The sequence below is a fragment of the Capricornis sumatraensis genome, chromosome 7 (genome assembly GCF_032405125.1).
Source record: "Capricornis sumatraensis isolate serow.1 chromosome 7, serow.2, whole genome shotgun sequence".
Taxonomy (NCBI): Eukaryota; Metazoa; Chordata; class Mammalia; order Artiodactyla; family Bovidae; genus Capricornis; species Capricornis sumatraensis.
The window spans coordinates 18,323,141-18,335,971 of NC_091075.1; the positions used below are offsets into that span (position 1 = coordinate 18,323,141).

Genomic DNA, 12,831 nt, shown 5'->3' on the forward strand with positions numbered 1-12,831 from the left:
CTACCCTCTCAACATCATTTGCTCACATCCTCCAGTGGATAAGCCAAAGTCTTTTCAGTAGCCAGCAAGGTCCTATGTGGTCAATCACAGATCCTTCCAATTCTCTGGCCTCATCTCCTCCTGTTCTCCTTTTGGCCATTCACAGCCCTCCAGCCACACCAGCGTCCTGGTCCAAAAGCACATCACATATACTTCTACCCCTCAACTTTTGCTCTGGCTGTTTCCTCTGACTATGACACTTCACCCCTAGATATCTGCATGGCTTACGCACTCACCTTCAGGCATCTGCTCCAAGGTAAACTTTTCCTCAAAGTCTTCCTTGACAACCCTATATGCAAAAATAGCAATCCTTCCCCTCACTCTCCACAATCTCTCTCTCTCTTACTGTGTCTTTGTATTTATCACCTTATGTCATACTACATATTTATTCTTTTTTAAAAAAAATTATTTATTTATTTGTCTGCACTGGGTCTTATTTGGAATCTTTAATTGTGACATGTGGGATGTCACGCATGTCCTGGGATTGAACCTGGGCCCCCTACATTGGAAACACAAAGTCTTAGCCACTGGATCACCAGGGAAGTCCCTATGTTTATTCTTTATTTACTTTTGCACTTGTGTCCCCAGGACCCAGAACAGTGCCCAGCATATAGTAGGCTCTCAATAAATAGTGACTGAATATGCTGTGAAGAGCCAATCCATATTCAAATATTAGAAAAGTTTCATTTCTGTCTTTCTACTTTTTCAATAAAACATACAAAGTTATTTTACCCTCTGGATTATCTTCACATCCCCAGGGTTTATGTAATCCACTTTGAAAATTATGGCACAATAGGAGTGGCTCTCCATCCTTGGGGAGTATAGGAATCTTTATGGAGCTTCTTTACAGTACAGATTCCAAGATCTTCCCTCAGAAATTCTGATTTAGGAGGTCTACTGCTTGGGTCCAAGAATCTGCATTTGCAAGATTATACACCTCATGAGTGATGCAGACAGTCCCAGGCTACAACTGGGAGTACTTTTCATGTATTTGGCACTCTTCTTTTTCAGCTTTTAATTCCAGGCTCAATAAAAATGGGGAAAAGACTTCTTTAGCATACTCTATCAGCTCACACATAGCTTACACACAGAATGATTCAGATTGTCCCAATCTCCCTAGACCAGTGGTTCTCAAGGTTTTGGATTATAAAGACTATATATAGATGGCTGTCTATATCAGTCAGTTTTGGCTATGCTGCAATAAGAACCAATCCTCAAATCTTAGTGGCTTGACATAAGAAAAGTTAATTTTTTCTCATACAAAGACTGTGGGTCTGGGTAACTCTCCAGTGAACATGTCCTCCATGTGTTGGCCCAACTTTCTGAGCTGGTTTGATTCTATGGTGCCTCTGAAACACATGTTCCCCTGATCACCATAGCAGAGCAGAAGTAAGTAGCATTGTTGAGCACTGGAAATTAAATGTTTCTACCTGAAACCAATACATGTTACTTCAGCTCACATTTCTGTGGACAAAGCAAGTCACCACCACATCCAGCCACAAGAAGGAAATGCAATCTCACCATTTGCTTGGAAGTAAGAGTTACATAAGATTTTAGTAAATAGTATTATGTTTACCACAAAAACAAATCCTAAGAAAATACTTAGATCCACCACTCTACCTTTCACCATCAACAATAGGCAGAATAAAGTGAAAGTGAAAAGTGAAGTCGCTCAGTCGTGTCCGACTCTTTGCGACCCCATGGACTGTAGCCTACCAGGCTCCTCCACCCGTGGGATTCTCCAGGCAAGAGTATTGGAGTGGGTTGCTGTTTCCTTCTCCAGGAGATCTTCCCAACCCAGGGATCAAACCTGGGTCTCCCACATTGCAGGCAGACGCATTACCATCTGAGCCACATAGTAGCTGTAATTTTAGTATCCGTTATTGTAGGAAGGAAGGAAGTTACACAATCAATATAACTTCAGTGATGATTTAAATAATTTTGCTTCTTATTAATTTTAACAGCTTCTGCACACATTGGAAAGATAAATACACATGAATGTATGAGGAATAGTTTATATTCTGTCTACAGCAAATACTGGTGTAAAAATGCATGGACAAACCCCTTTAATAATGTCCTCTAAGGTCATCAGCCTACTGCTCTAGACATTGAGGATCCATGGACAACTGTGACTTACCCAGTCCCTTTAGAGTTAAAACTTTTTGCCATCAGATTTTACACAGTGAATAAGAAAGCCTTACTTTTATTGTTTTCCGCCATCACAATAATTTTCTAACTTTCCTTTGATTATTGCCATTGTCAGCAGCCACAGTGTTGGTATTTGCCATTACCATCAACCTTAAATTTTAAATGGTAATATTATCATAAAATTGATTCCAATTACAATAAGAAAGTATACAAATAGAAAACTGCTTAATTTCAAAGGCAATCTTCTCCCCCATGCTCTGGTTACACCTTCTCCCATCCCATCCTCAACCTTATTCTAACAATTTTGCCCTTTATTCTCTTAAAGCTTCCATCTTTCCCATTCCGTTGGATTACTGACCTTACCCTTTACTCATGATGAAATCTCACCTAACAACAAAAATCTGTCTTTACTGTGTCCATTTATGATACTATCTTTCCATTTTTTTTCCCTTCATAGCCTAACCTTAATGTTTTCTATACTGAAAGCTTGATGACCTTCTTTTTCATTTAACTGTTTTTTACTAAATTAAATCTATATACAATTACAAAGGCAAATAATACCACATGGCTTAAAATCATGGTGATATTAAAATATTTAATAATTTATTTAACAATTGGTAGGACTTACATGGACTTCCCTGGTGGCTCAGATGGTAAAGAATCTGCCTGCAATGCAGGAGACCCAGGTTCAATCCTTGGGTCAAGAAGATCCTCTGGAGAAAGGAATAACAACCCACTCCAGTATTCTTGCCTGGAGAATCCCATGGACAGAGGAGCCTGGAGGGCTACAGTCCTTGGAGTCACAAAGGGTCAGACATGACCAAGCAACTAACACAGACACACATAACATAAAACATCTCTATCACACACACCTCCTCACCCTTGATTCTAACTAGAGACAACAACTTTCAAATATTTATTGTTTCTTCTGCTGTTTTATGAGATTCTTAAAAACATATTCATACAGCCATTCTTTTAACTAATCCTTTGGTTCTTTTAGCCACTCCATCTTCTTCAGAAGTAATAGGTGCCTCAGTTGCTAAGCTTTTCTGGGGTTCTCTGGGGGTTAATTTGCTTTATTCTTATGGACTTCCCTCATTAGGTTTGGGTTTCATTTCTCTGTCGTTTGCTAAACCTATTACCACCTGCCCATCTGCTTTCTGGCTTCCAACCTTTCAATAATATCCCAAGTCTATAATCCTCTTCCCCATTCTCCTTGGCCTTATTGATTATGCCTTTTTTAAAAATTCTATTACTCTTGTTTTAATGAAACTTGGAGAGGAGGCAGAAGTTTCTGTAAAGTCTGTGTTCAGTCTCCCATGTCCGAGTACAGGACCAATCAACAGAGTTAACCCATGCTTCTGTTTCCATTTCTTCACTGCCCATTCTGGCCTCAGCTCACCAAGGTCTGGTTTCTGCCTCTGACATTCAGTTAAAACTTCTGCCTCAAGGATCCCAGTCATCTTTGTTCATCAAATTCAGTGGCCTTTTTTCAGCTTCCTCTTCTGAAGCTCTCTGCAAAATTAGACGCATGAGCAACATCTCTCTGGCTGAAAAGCAAAATATCTTCTGCTTATTCCACATCTTCAGCTGCTAAAGAGTAAAATTCTCCTCAGTGTTCTTTGTGTGTGGTTTTTGTTTTGTTTTGTTTTTCTGGTTTGTTTTTTGGGGGTCTTCTTGGTTGTTTGTGTGTTTTGTTTTTCACCATCCATTCAATGCATTCCAGGCTCACCATGCCCCTGAAGCAAGTCTGAGCAAGGAGACAGAAGCTTCATCTGAAGTGAAGGTCAGAGTCTGTATAATTACTTGCTGTCATATTGTTGTAGCCACGCGTTCCGGGGAAACAAACTCACTCAGAAGGACAATGCAGATAAGTGGAGTGCAGTTTATCACACTGGCGGGCCCAAGGCAGAGTCTCCCCTTAGCCAAAGGCCCCGACCAGTTTTTGTGAAAACCTTATATACCCTAAGTGTATGTGCCCAAACCCAAAGATACAATTAAAGTTAACCCGTAATTCATATGCCTTAAGCCTAGGTAGTTAAGAGTGGACAATTATCAATAGGCCCGTGGTCATACTCCAATAAGCATAATAGAATTTATGATTCTATTTGGTTACACAGTTAATTAGGGTATTCTTTTAGAGAGTCTAGCTACAAGCCCCGGGGCTCTTCCATGGGGTGGGGGATGGGTGCGGGGGGTGGGGTGGGGTGTGGGGAGCGGGTCTGGTTTTCCAGTTAGTATGTGGCTACCATAGATACTGGGCATAAATAACTCAAAGTCCACAGTCCAGCCCAAGATTGAGTCCTGCTTTCAAGATGGAGCCTATTCTGTCTGTTTCCTCTTTCAATATGTGACTCTTCATGGGACCAAGTGTCTTTTAATTTTTTGTTTTTACTCTAAAAATGACTGAAAAGTCAATGACACTTGTCCAAGTTTCAGTCTAAAACTCAAGGGAAAATGACACCTCAGAAAAGGATAAATTTGGGAAAAAAATAAAATTTTTCACCCAATTAAAATATTGATTTTTCAATAGAAAAGTGATTGTCCCTAAAAGGGTGACTGTCCTAGCTGTCAGGGCACTTAAATTTTATCAGTGGAAGGTACAGGAGCTAAATAATTACAAAGTTCATCTCTAATACATGCTACCAAAAAAGGGACATGGAACCATGGAAAGCATTAAGTACAGATTTGATTCTAGACCGGTGTATCAAAAATTGGTGTAGTTAATGATAAATTTGTCAAATTTCCTGGTTATTTGATAAAGTTTACTAAAAATCACATCAGATAGAATGACTTTGACAGCTTTTGCAAAGTTTTATGTGGTCTTTAAGTGACTGATTTTTTTTCTTCATCACAGCCCTTAAAGATTGTTTAACTTGTTTCCGCCCACTGAGCAAGAGTAGGGGTTGGAGAGGGGTGGGGACTCTTATGGCCCAAGGCTGGGGAGACCAGATAAAAGGATCCCCATCCTTCAAAGGGATACCTGGAGCACAGAGAGAGAGCATTAACGTTCCACAACTGGCTTTTGACCCAACTGAACTATTTCCAGCCTTCAATGTATTTCCTCTGGATTCCTGCAGGTCTTTTTTTTTTTTTTTTTTTTTTTTTTTAGCAGCACTGATCACATGTAGGATCTTAGTTTCCCAACCAGGGATGGAACAGGGGCCCCTGCAATGGAAGCGTGGAGTCTTAACCACTGGACTGCCAGAGAATTCCCCCACAGGTCTAATTGGCCTCCTGCCTAGCTGTCTGATCTGACCTCCAGAAAGATCTTCCTCCAGTGCAAATTTAAGGAAATTCAAAAAAAAGTCTCCCAGGGGCTCCCTCAGGACCTGCTGCCTTATCCCCCACCACCCTCTTACTCTATCCCTCAGCCTGAAATGCGCTGTTTTTACTGTCAGGGGTTCACAGTTCTGCTTGGAGTGTGTACCCACTCCACCCTGCCAGTAGACTCCTCCTGAGCGTTCTCAGAACTCAATCCAGACATCAGCTCTTCTTGGAGATGTTCCCAAGCCTCCTGGTCAGGCCAAGGACCCAGAACACAGTCCTGATGGCATCTTTGGCCCATGTCTACTAGGGAGCTTGAGCATGTCTACCCTGACTCAGGTCTACCAGAGATGGGCTTGCCTGTCTCTCTTCTGGTTGGGATACTCCTTAGGCAGGGTTTCCTAACCAATGGTGATCCCAGCTGAAGCACACACAAACCTAGAGCCCATCAGGTGGGACCGCTCATGATGTGCACCACCCTTCCTGTGTTTTGCTGGCACCAACCCTCTGCTAACACCTGACTTTCCTCCCTTTGCTTAGATGCTCCATGAGGCCTTTTAAAATGCACCTGGAGGGACTTCCCTGGTGGTTCAGAGGTTAAGATTCTGCATTTCCACTGCAAGGGTCAAGAGTCTAATCCCTAGTTGGGAAACTAAGATCCCTGATGCTCCATGGAGTGGCCAAAAAAAAAAAAAAAAAGCCCCTGGAAAGATGTAGTCTCTCCCACTCTGGATCTCCAAGAGTACTGCCTCCTGTTTGTATGACTGTTACATCACTTACCCTAGTTATTATGTTTCATCTAGATGTCAAACCCTTGAAAGACAGAGCCAATGTCACGTTCATTTTACCAGGATTTTGCACAAAGTAGGAGTTTGGCAAATGGCTTTGCATTTATTAATAGAATTAATCAATTTCATTCATCAGTTCATTCCATGAGACTACAATCAGCACCGAATTTGCTACTCCTTAAGGTGACTGGTGAGATACATTGATTTCTTCAAAGGCAGAATTTTATGTTGGCTTTTGAATAATTACAGCTCCCACTGATTTCACGCCTAGTACTTGCCAACTATTATACACATCTTATTTCTAAACCTGGCAATAACCTTGCAAAATAGAAGATAATATCCCCATTTTACAGATGAGGAAGCTCATGTTTCATGAGGGTAAGTAACTTGCTCAAGACCATTTTAACTGTTAGTGCCCAAGTTGGGACTAGAAGCCTGGGTTGTTCGAGTCTAAAAACCACAAGACCACATCACCCTCATCTATGCTGTGGAGTAGGTGAGTCTGTTTTATTTCTTTCCTTCAGGTTTTCATTTTTAAAAAGATTGTTGCTAAGTTAATGTTTATTTTGTGCTTTATAGCTCACTTCAACACCAGACACATCTCAAAAAGATTTCGTGGATAAAAAGTGCTTAACTGAAAAACACACACATCTCTCCTGCAATAAAGTCTTCTGCCAACCATGGCAGAGATGCATCGATGGGACCTGTCTTTGTAAACTTCCTTATCAGTGCCCGAAGAATGGTACCAGGGTGTGTTCAACTAATGGGAAAAGCTACTCAACTTACTGTCAGCAGAAGAGTTTTGAATGTGTTCGTCCTGAAGCAAAGTTTTTAAAAAGTGGAGCATGCACAGGTGAAGGTAGGAAAAGCCTAGTTTATTATATTAAGAAGAAAATTGTCTACCATATTTTCTATTAGAAAATACTTTTCCTTTGGAATGTTATAATGACAACTCAAAATTCTTCTCTATACCCTCAGTAGTAGTTGGGGTGATAATAAAGAAATTAGGAATCATCAGAACACAGCCACCCGTTGAATCTAGAGCACGTGACCCTGAGGCTGGTCCTTCCCACTCCCAGCGCCTATGCCACTCTCTGCTGCCCAGCCCGTCAGAACCATCCCTACTCTCACTTCTACTTGGCTTAAGGGATTGTTCCCAGAGCTGTTGAGTTGCTTTAGAACCCAGGGGGAAATGCTATACATGAGATTGGGACTGAAATAGAACCTCTTTGGACCCCCAACCCCAGTCATTTCTTCCAGTTTCCATCCCACCAACCCCTACCCCTCTCCCTAGCCCCAGCCTCATCAGCTCTGATCCGAGGTTTAGCTCAGGCCACCGCTGGCCAAGGACATACTCCACCCTAGCAAATGACACATCAGATCGGAGAGCTTGTCAAGACTTCATCCAGGTGCCTAATGTAGCGAGGAGGCTGGGACCCTGATATGTGAATTAGTGGAGTGATTAAGATCAAAAGACTCTTGGGCTCCCCTGGTGGCTCAGTGGTAAAGAATCAGCCTGCCAGTGCAGGAGACATGGGTTCAATCCCTGGTCCAGGAAGATCCCACATTCCTTGGAGCAACTAAGTCCCTGCACCACAACTACCAAGCCTGTGCTCTAGAGCCCAGGAGCCACAACTACTGAAGCCCATGCTCCTTAGAGCCTGTGTACCTCAGCAAGAGAAGCCCCCGCAATGAGAAGCCCGCGTGGGGCAATGAAGACCTGGCGCAACCAAATATAAATAAGAAGACTGAGGGTCTCACTGTCAGTCAGATTTAGTTGCAAGCCCCTCCTAGCACCCCCTGCATTACTGACAAGCTGTGCAGCCTCTCTGGACTGCAGTTTCTGCATCTGTAAAATGTAACAGCAGTTCCTAACTCATAAGATTCTTGTGAAACTTAAACCATGTGCATAAAGCTCTGTGAAGCGTGAACAAGAAGTGCTCATGAAATTTGAACTATGACAGCAAATTTCAAGCTTGTTGTCTTTGGATATAAATTATCACAGACATTTCATGAATTTACAGAAGAATGCTTGAAACATTCTTTTTAAAGATACCATGATGTACACCAGAACTCACTAGCCTAAATATTTTTGTGTTGCTGAGTTAAGATGCTGAGGTACTGTGGACAGGAGGAAGGAAGATCCCTGAGTCCAGCTCTCTTACCTGTTGGAGAGGAGGAAAGCAATAGTGGAGATTATTCTGCCAGTGTCAGACTTCCGTTCTCTTCAGGCATGCAGTGCCTATGTGAGAATACGTAAATCCTTCTTACATATTCTTTACTTGTTTGGCTTACTTTTAAGAGCACGGATTTTGGAGTCAGATCAATATAGCAAGTACAGATTCCTGGCTTCACACCTTGAGCAAGAAACTTAATCTCATATATAAAACTGGATAAATGCAGGTTCCTCATGTGTAAAAATGGAAATAAATATCACCCTCGTCTTCATAAAATTGACATGAGGATTTTATGGGGTTTTTTTTACGACTGGGTAGTTCAGCCACTGATACATAATAAACTCATAAAATAATTGGTTACCATTATTTGTTAACATCTTCATAGTTTTCAAAGTTAATTAAAAATTATGCATTTTATTTCTTTAGAGGCTTTTAATCAAGAGGAGAAAAAATGAATGCCTGACTATTGCTAATTCTTTAAAAAAAAATTTTTTTTTAAATTTTAGAGCAATTTAGTGTTTCCTTGTCAAATGGAAAACAAGATTCAGAAGGACTTGTTGCAGTAAAACTTGCAGACCAAGATAGAAAAATGTTTGTGTGTGGAGACAGCTGGAGCATTACTCAGGCCAACGTGGCCTGCCTTGACCTTGGATTTCAACTGTGAGTGCTTGCTCACTGAATTTTCCCAGGGCTGATTTTATTCTTCCAACTCTTGTCTTTTGATTACCCTGTCTTTCCATGCCTCAGCTTCCTCAAATGTAACCTGAGAATACTAACTACACGCCTCACAGTGTAGTCATGAGGATGAAATGTGTTTATGCTTGACTAGTACTTAGAACACTGCTGAGCACAGACTGTAGGTTTGCTCAGGTCTCTGGATGCAAATCCTTTGCTGATCCGTAGAGGTGCATACTCTACATTTGCGTCCGTGCAGGTGCATGCATAACTCTCTATTCATCTATGATTATGTCCATTCTTTCGGACCTAATGTTGTTTGTATACTCTTTCTTTCTCATTTTTTCTCATCAACCTTGCAAAGATTTGTCTGTTGGATTAATGTCTCTCACCTTTATATTTGTAAATTTTCTTTTGTTTCTTTGTTTTCATTCATGTTTGCTGTTATCTTTGGCTCTCTCTCTCTCTGCTTTTCCCTATTGTACTTTTTCTAATTCTGTGAGTTAAATCCGTAGCTTGTCAGCTTTCAGTTTTTCTTACTTTCTAATATAAGCATTTAAGGTACAAATTTCCCTCTAGTTAATGCTTCATCTGCATGCCTTTACAAGTGAGTATTCTATTTATTGTTCAGTTCAAAGTATTTCTAATTTTCAGTATAATTCCCCCTTGATTCAAACATAATTTAGAAGTTTCTTTTTTTACTTTCTTCATGAATATATTAGTTTTTTTTGGTTAACTTTTTGTTATAAATTTCCTATTTAATTGTATTGTGGAGAGAGAATTTCTCCACATGAGGACAATTGTTTAAATATTTTTTTGAGACTTCCTTTGTACTGAGTATATTTCAAATGCTTCATATGCAGGGTTCTACATAATAGATGTGTTAGAATAAAAATTTTTATTCCATTAGAATAAAAAAGCATGTCAATGGCTTTATTCAAGTATTTTCCCATTTATTTATTTCTAAGCTTTCAAGGTCTTTATCTTTTGAGTGTGTCCCTTATAAACAGCATATATCTCTCTTTTTTTTGAATACAATATGATGATAGCTGAAGAGTTTAGTCCATTTACATTATTGTGATTATTTACTTGTTGATTATCCTGTCTTATTTGGGGCTTACTATTTACCCTTTTCATATCCTCTTGTTTCTTCCTTTTAAAAATTCTGTTAATAAAGCTGTTGTTTTCTTAATCTTCTTTTTCTTCCTCTACTTGGTTTGAAAATTATATACACACTATTTCTATTCCATTAATGATTATCTTCACGTTTATACCATGAATCCTTTAATTATGAAGTTCTTGCCCTCTTCAGAAATAATACAAAGAATGTCGTTTCCATATCAACTGTTCAGTATTTTGTTCCACCTTATTTGTGTATATTCCTGAAGTTAATTGCTACCATTACGTAATAAGCAGTTATCAGTACTGTTGTTCAGTCCGTGGTTATTCAGATGGACTTCATGTTTGCCAACTTCTTGGTTTGTTGTTGCTTCTTGCATCTCACTTCTTCATTTTTCATTCAGTTTTCTTCTTCCTAAACCACATCTGCTAGTAGTTCATTAGTGACAGTCTCTTATCATTAAATTGAGTCATGAGATAGTTCTTATTTATGACACTTTGTGACCTACAACCTATGATTCAACCTAATGGCAAACTCTCTCACTCTTTGATCTCCCAGTATGTTGCTCTTACCATACTTTGTATAAGCTCATGAACAGACTTCTCTGATTTAGCCAGTGGGTATTTCCTTTAATTCCTTAAGACTCATTGAGGGCATTTATCTAGTACTTTCAGATAGTCATAATTTGAGAGATTTCTCAGCTTATTCACCTGTCAGACTGCCCCAAATGACTTCCATTTGTTCTCACATTTCGACTCAGTTTGGCACAGTTTCATGACTACTATATCTTCATTATGGATCTTTGTTCCCTTTAATTGCTCTCTTTTTCCCTCTCATTGTAATTTATCGGACATTTACATTGCCATTACTGCTTAATTTTTGCTTACATTTGCCTCCTACATCTTTGCTGAACCTTTTATTTTTAACCCATTTCCCCCATTAACTTCTAGAGAAAAGCAGAGAGCAATTGAATATTCTGGAAGCTCACTGTAACCCACCATCTCTAGGACACTGGGTGAGGTAGCCTTTTAGCTACACAAATTCTGAACAAACTGAGAAGTCCAAGCAACAGCATATAGATGTCAAATACCACTTAACACTGTCAAGACTGAATTGAGGCCATAGCTTAGCATAAAAGTTGAGAATTAAGCCAACTGTTAGAATTAAACTAACTCAGTCTCTCTGATCCTAGGTAACCATGGGGCTAACCAGGTAAGACTCAGCATGGGGCAGGGGGAGAGCGGAAGAGCAGGGTTGACCTGGCCTGCTTTTTATTTCCAAGATTTCCTGATCAAATTAATCTTCTCCCTTTTCTGGAGAAAAGAGGAGTTAACCGGTAGAGAGGCCAAGGATGGCACATCTCAGGTTGGAAAGAAATCAGGAATGTTTGATCAAAGAGGCATTTCTTCTTAACAAGAAACAGAGGAGGAGAAACCAATATTTTTGGTTGCTTGTCATATTTTGAACTTTTCCAGTCAGTTTAAATTGATTGTTTTTGTTTATCTTTACAAAACTCAGTGAGGGAGTTATATTCCTTGTTACTGGGGAAGATATGGAAGCTCAGAGAATGTAAGCGTCTTGCCTAACCTATCACCCATACATAGAAAATAAAATAAAATTAGTCCCTCACCTCCTCCAGTAGAATTATAAACACAAAGCACTAATTATTCTACTTCAACTTTTCATTTGTTTGATTTGCAGAGGTGCTCTTGATACTCATAGAAGAGATCCTGATCTATATTCCACTGAATGTCTGCACGTGCGTTGTCGAGGATTAGAGACCAGTTTGGCTGAATGTACTTTCACTAAAGGAGTACACAATTCGGAGGGGTTGGCTGCCATGGTGTGTTACACAGAGGAGGCAGGTTAGTGGAGTAGTTGCCCAATATTTTCCCTTCCTTAGAAATTGTTTATTTCACACCAAGTCTGTAGTAAACAAACAAATTACAGATATCCTGTTGCCAGTCACACACAATGACAAAATCACATTTTGGGTTTTAGAGCCCAAATCGGTGCTTTTCCCCTATTGTACCTTTTTCCCATTCAAATATCCTTCTATCCTTTACTTCCTACATGGGAAGTAAAGTTGTTTCATTCCCTTTGATTCTTTGAACATATGGATTAAAATTGATGAAGTAAACACAAGTAAATATTAGAAGAAACTCAGCATCTCCTTTGAGGAGTCCAGCTGATTACATATTCCTTTAAAATGGTTAAATCACTGCCACTTTTCTCCTTCATCCTGACGTTGGAATATTTTAGCTATATATGTAGTGTTAAAGATCATATCCTTTTTGGTGCTAAAAAAAACAAGAGAGCCATCAAAATGTAAATGGCACTGCCCAAGTCAGCCTCGGGGTGGGGCTGGGTCAGCATGAATGGAGTGGGTGAGCACCAGGGTTTGCCAGTGTCAGCAAGGGCTCCGGATTCCCGGGTCCCCTCCCCCAGTCTCAGGAGAAGCCTCCACAGTAAATGCTGGCTTACAGAGATTAGCAAAGGACCTCCTTAAGCCAGCTTTGGCGTTTATTTTCCCTGTTAATATATTATGGTAATGCTACCACTCGTGCATTTTATGTCACTTTTTATCAGTGCCTGACTTTATCTTCATGCCCCCACT

General features: G+C 40.0%; 1 protein-coding gene across 1 annotated transcript in view; it reads left to right on the forward strand.

Moving 5' to 3' along the window:
• The window catches only part of CFI (complement factor I), a 43,446-nt gene that overhangs the window by 10,450 nt on the left and 20,165 nt on the right, over window positions 1-12,831 (forward strand). Inside the window, exons 3-6 of the mRNA XM_068974853.1 lie at window positions 3,914-3,973; window positions 6,822-7,101; window positions 8,926-9,079; window positions 11,916-12,079. Of these exons, the coding sequence (XP_068830954.1) occupies window positions 3,914-3,973; window positions 6,822-7,101; window positions 8,926-9,079; window positions 11,916-12,079 (658 nt within the window). The remainder of the gene's footprint in view (window positions 1-3,913; window positions 3,974-6,821; window positions 7,102-8,925; window positions 9,080-11,915; window positions 12,080-12,831) is intronic.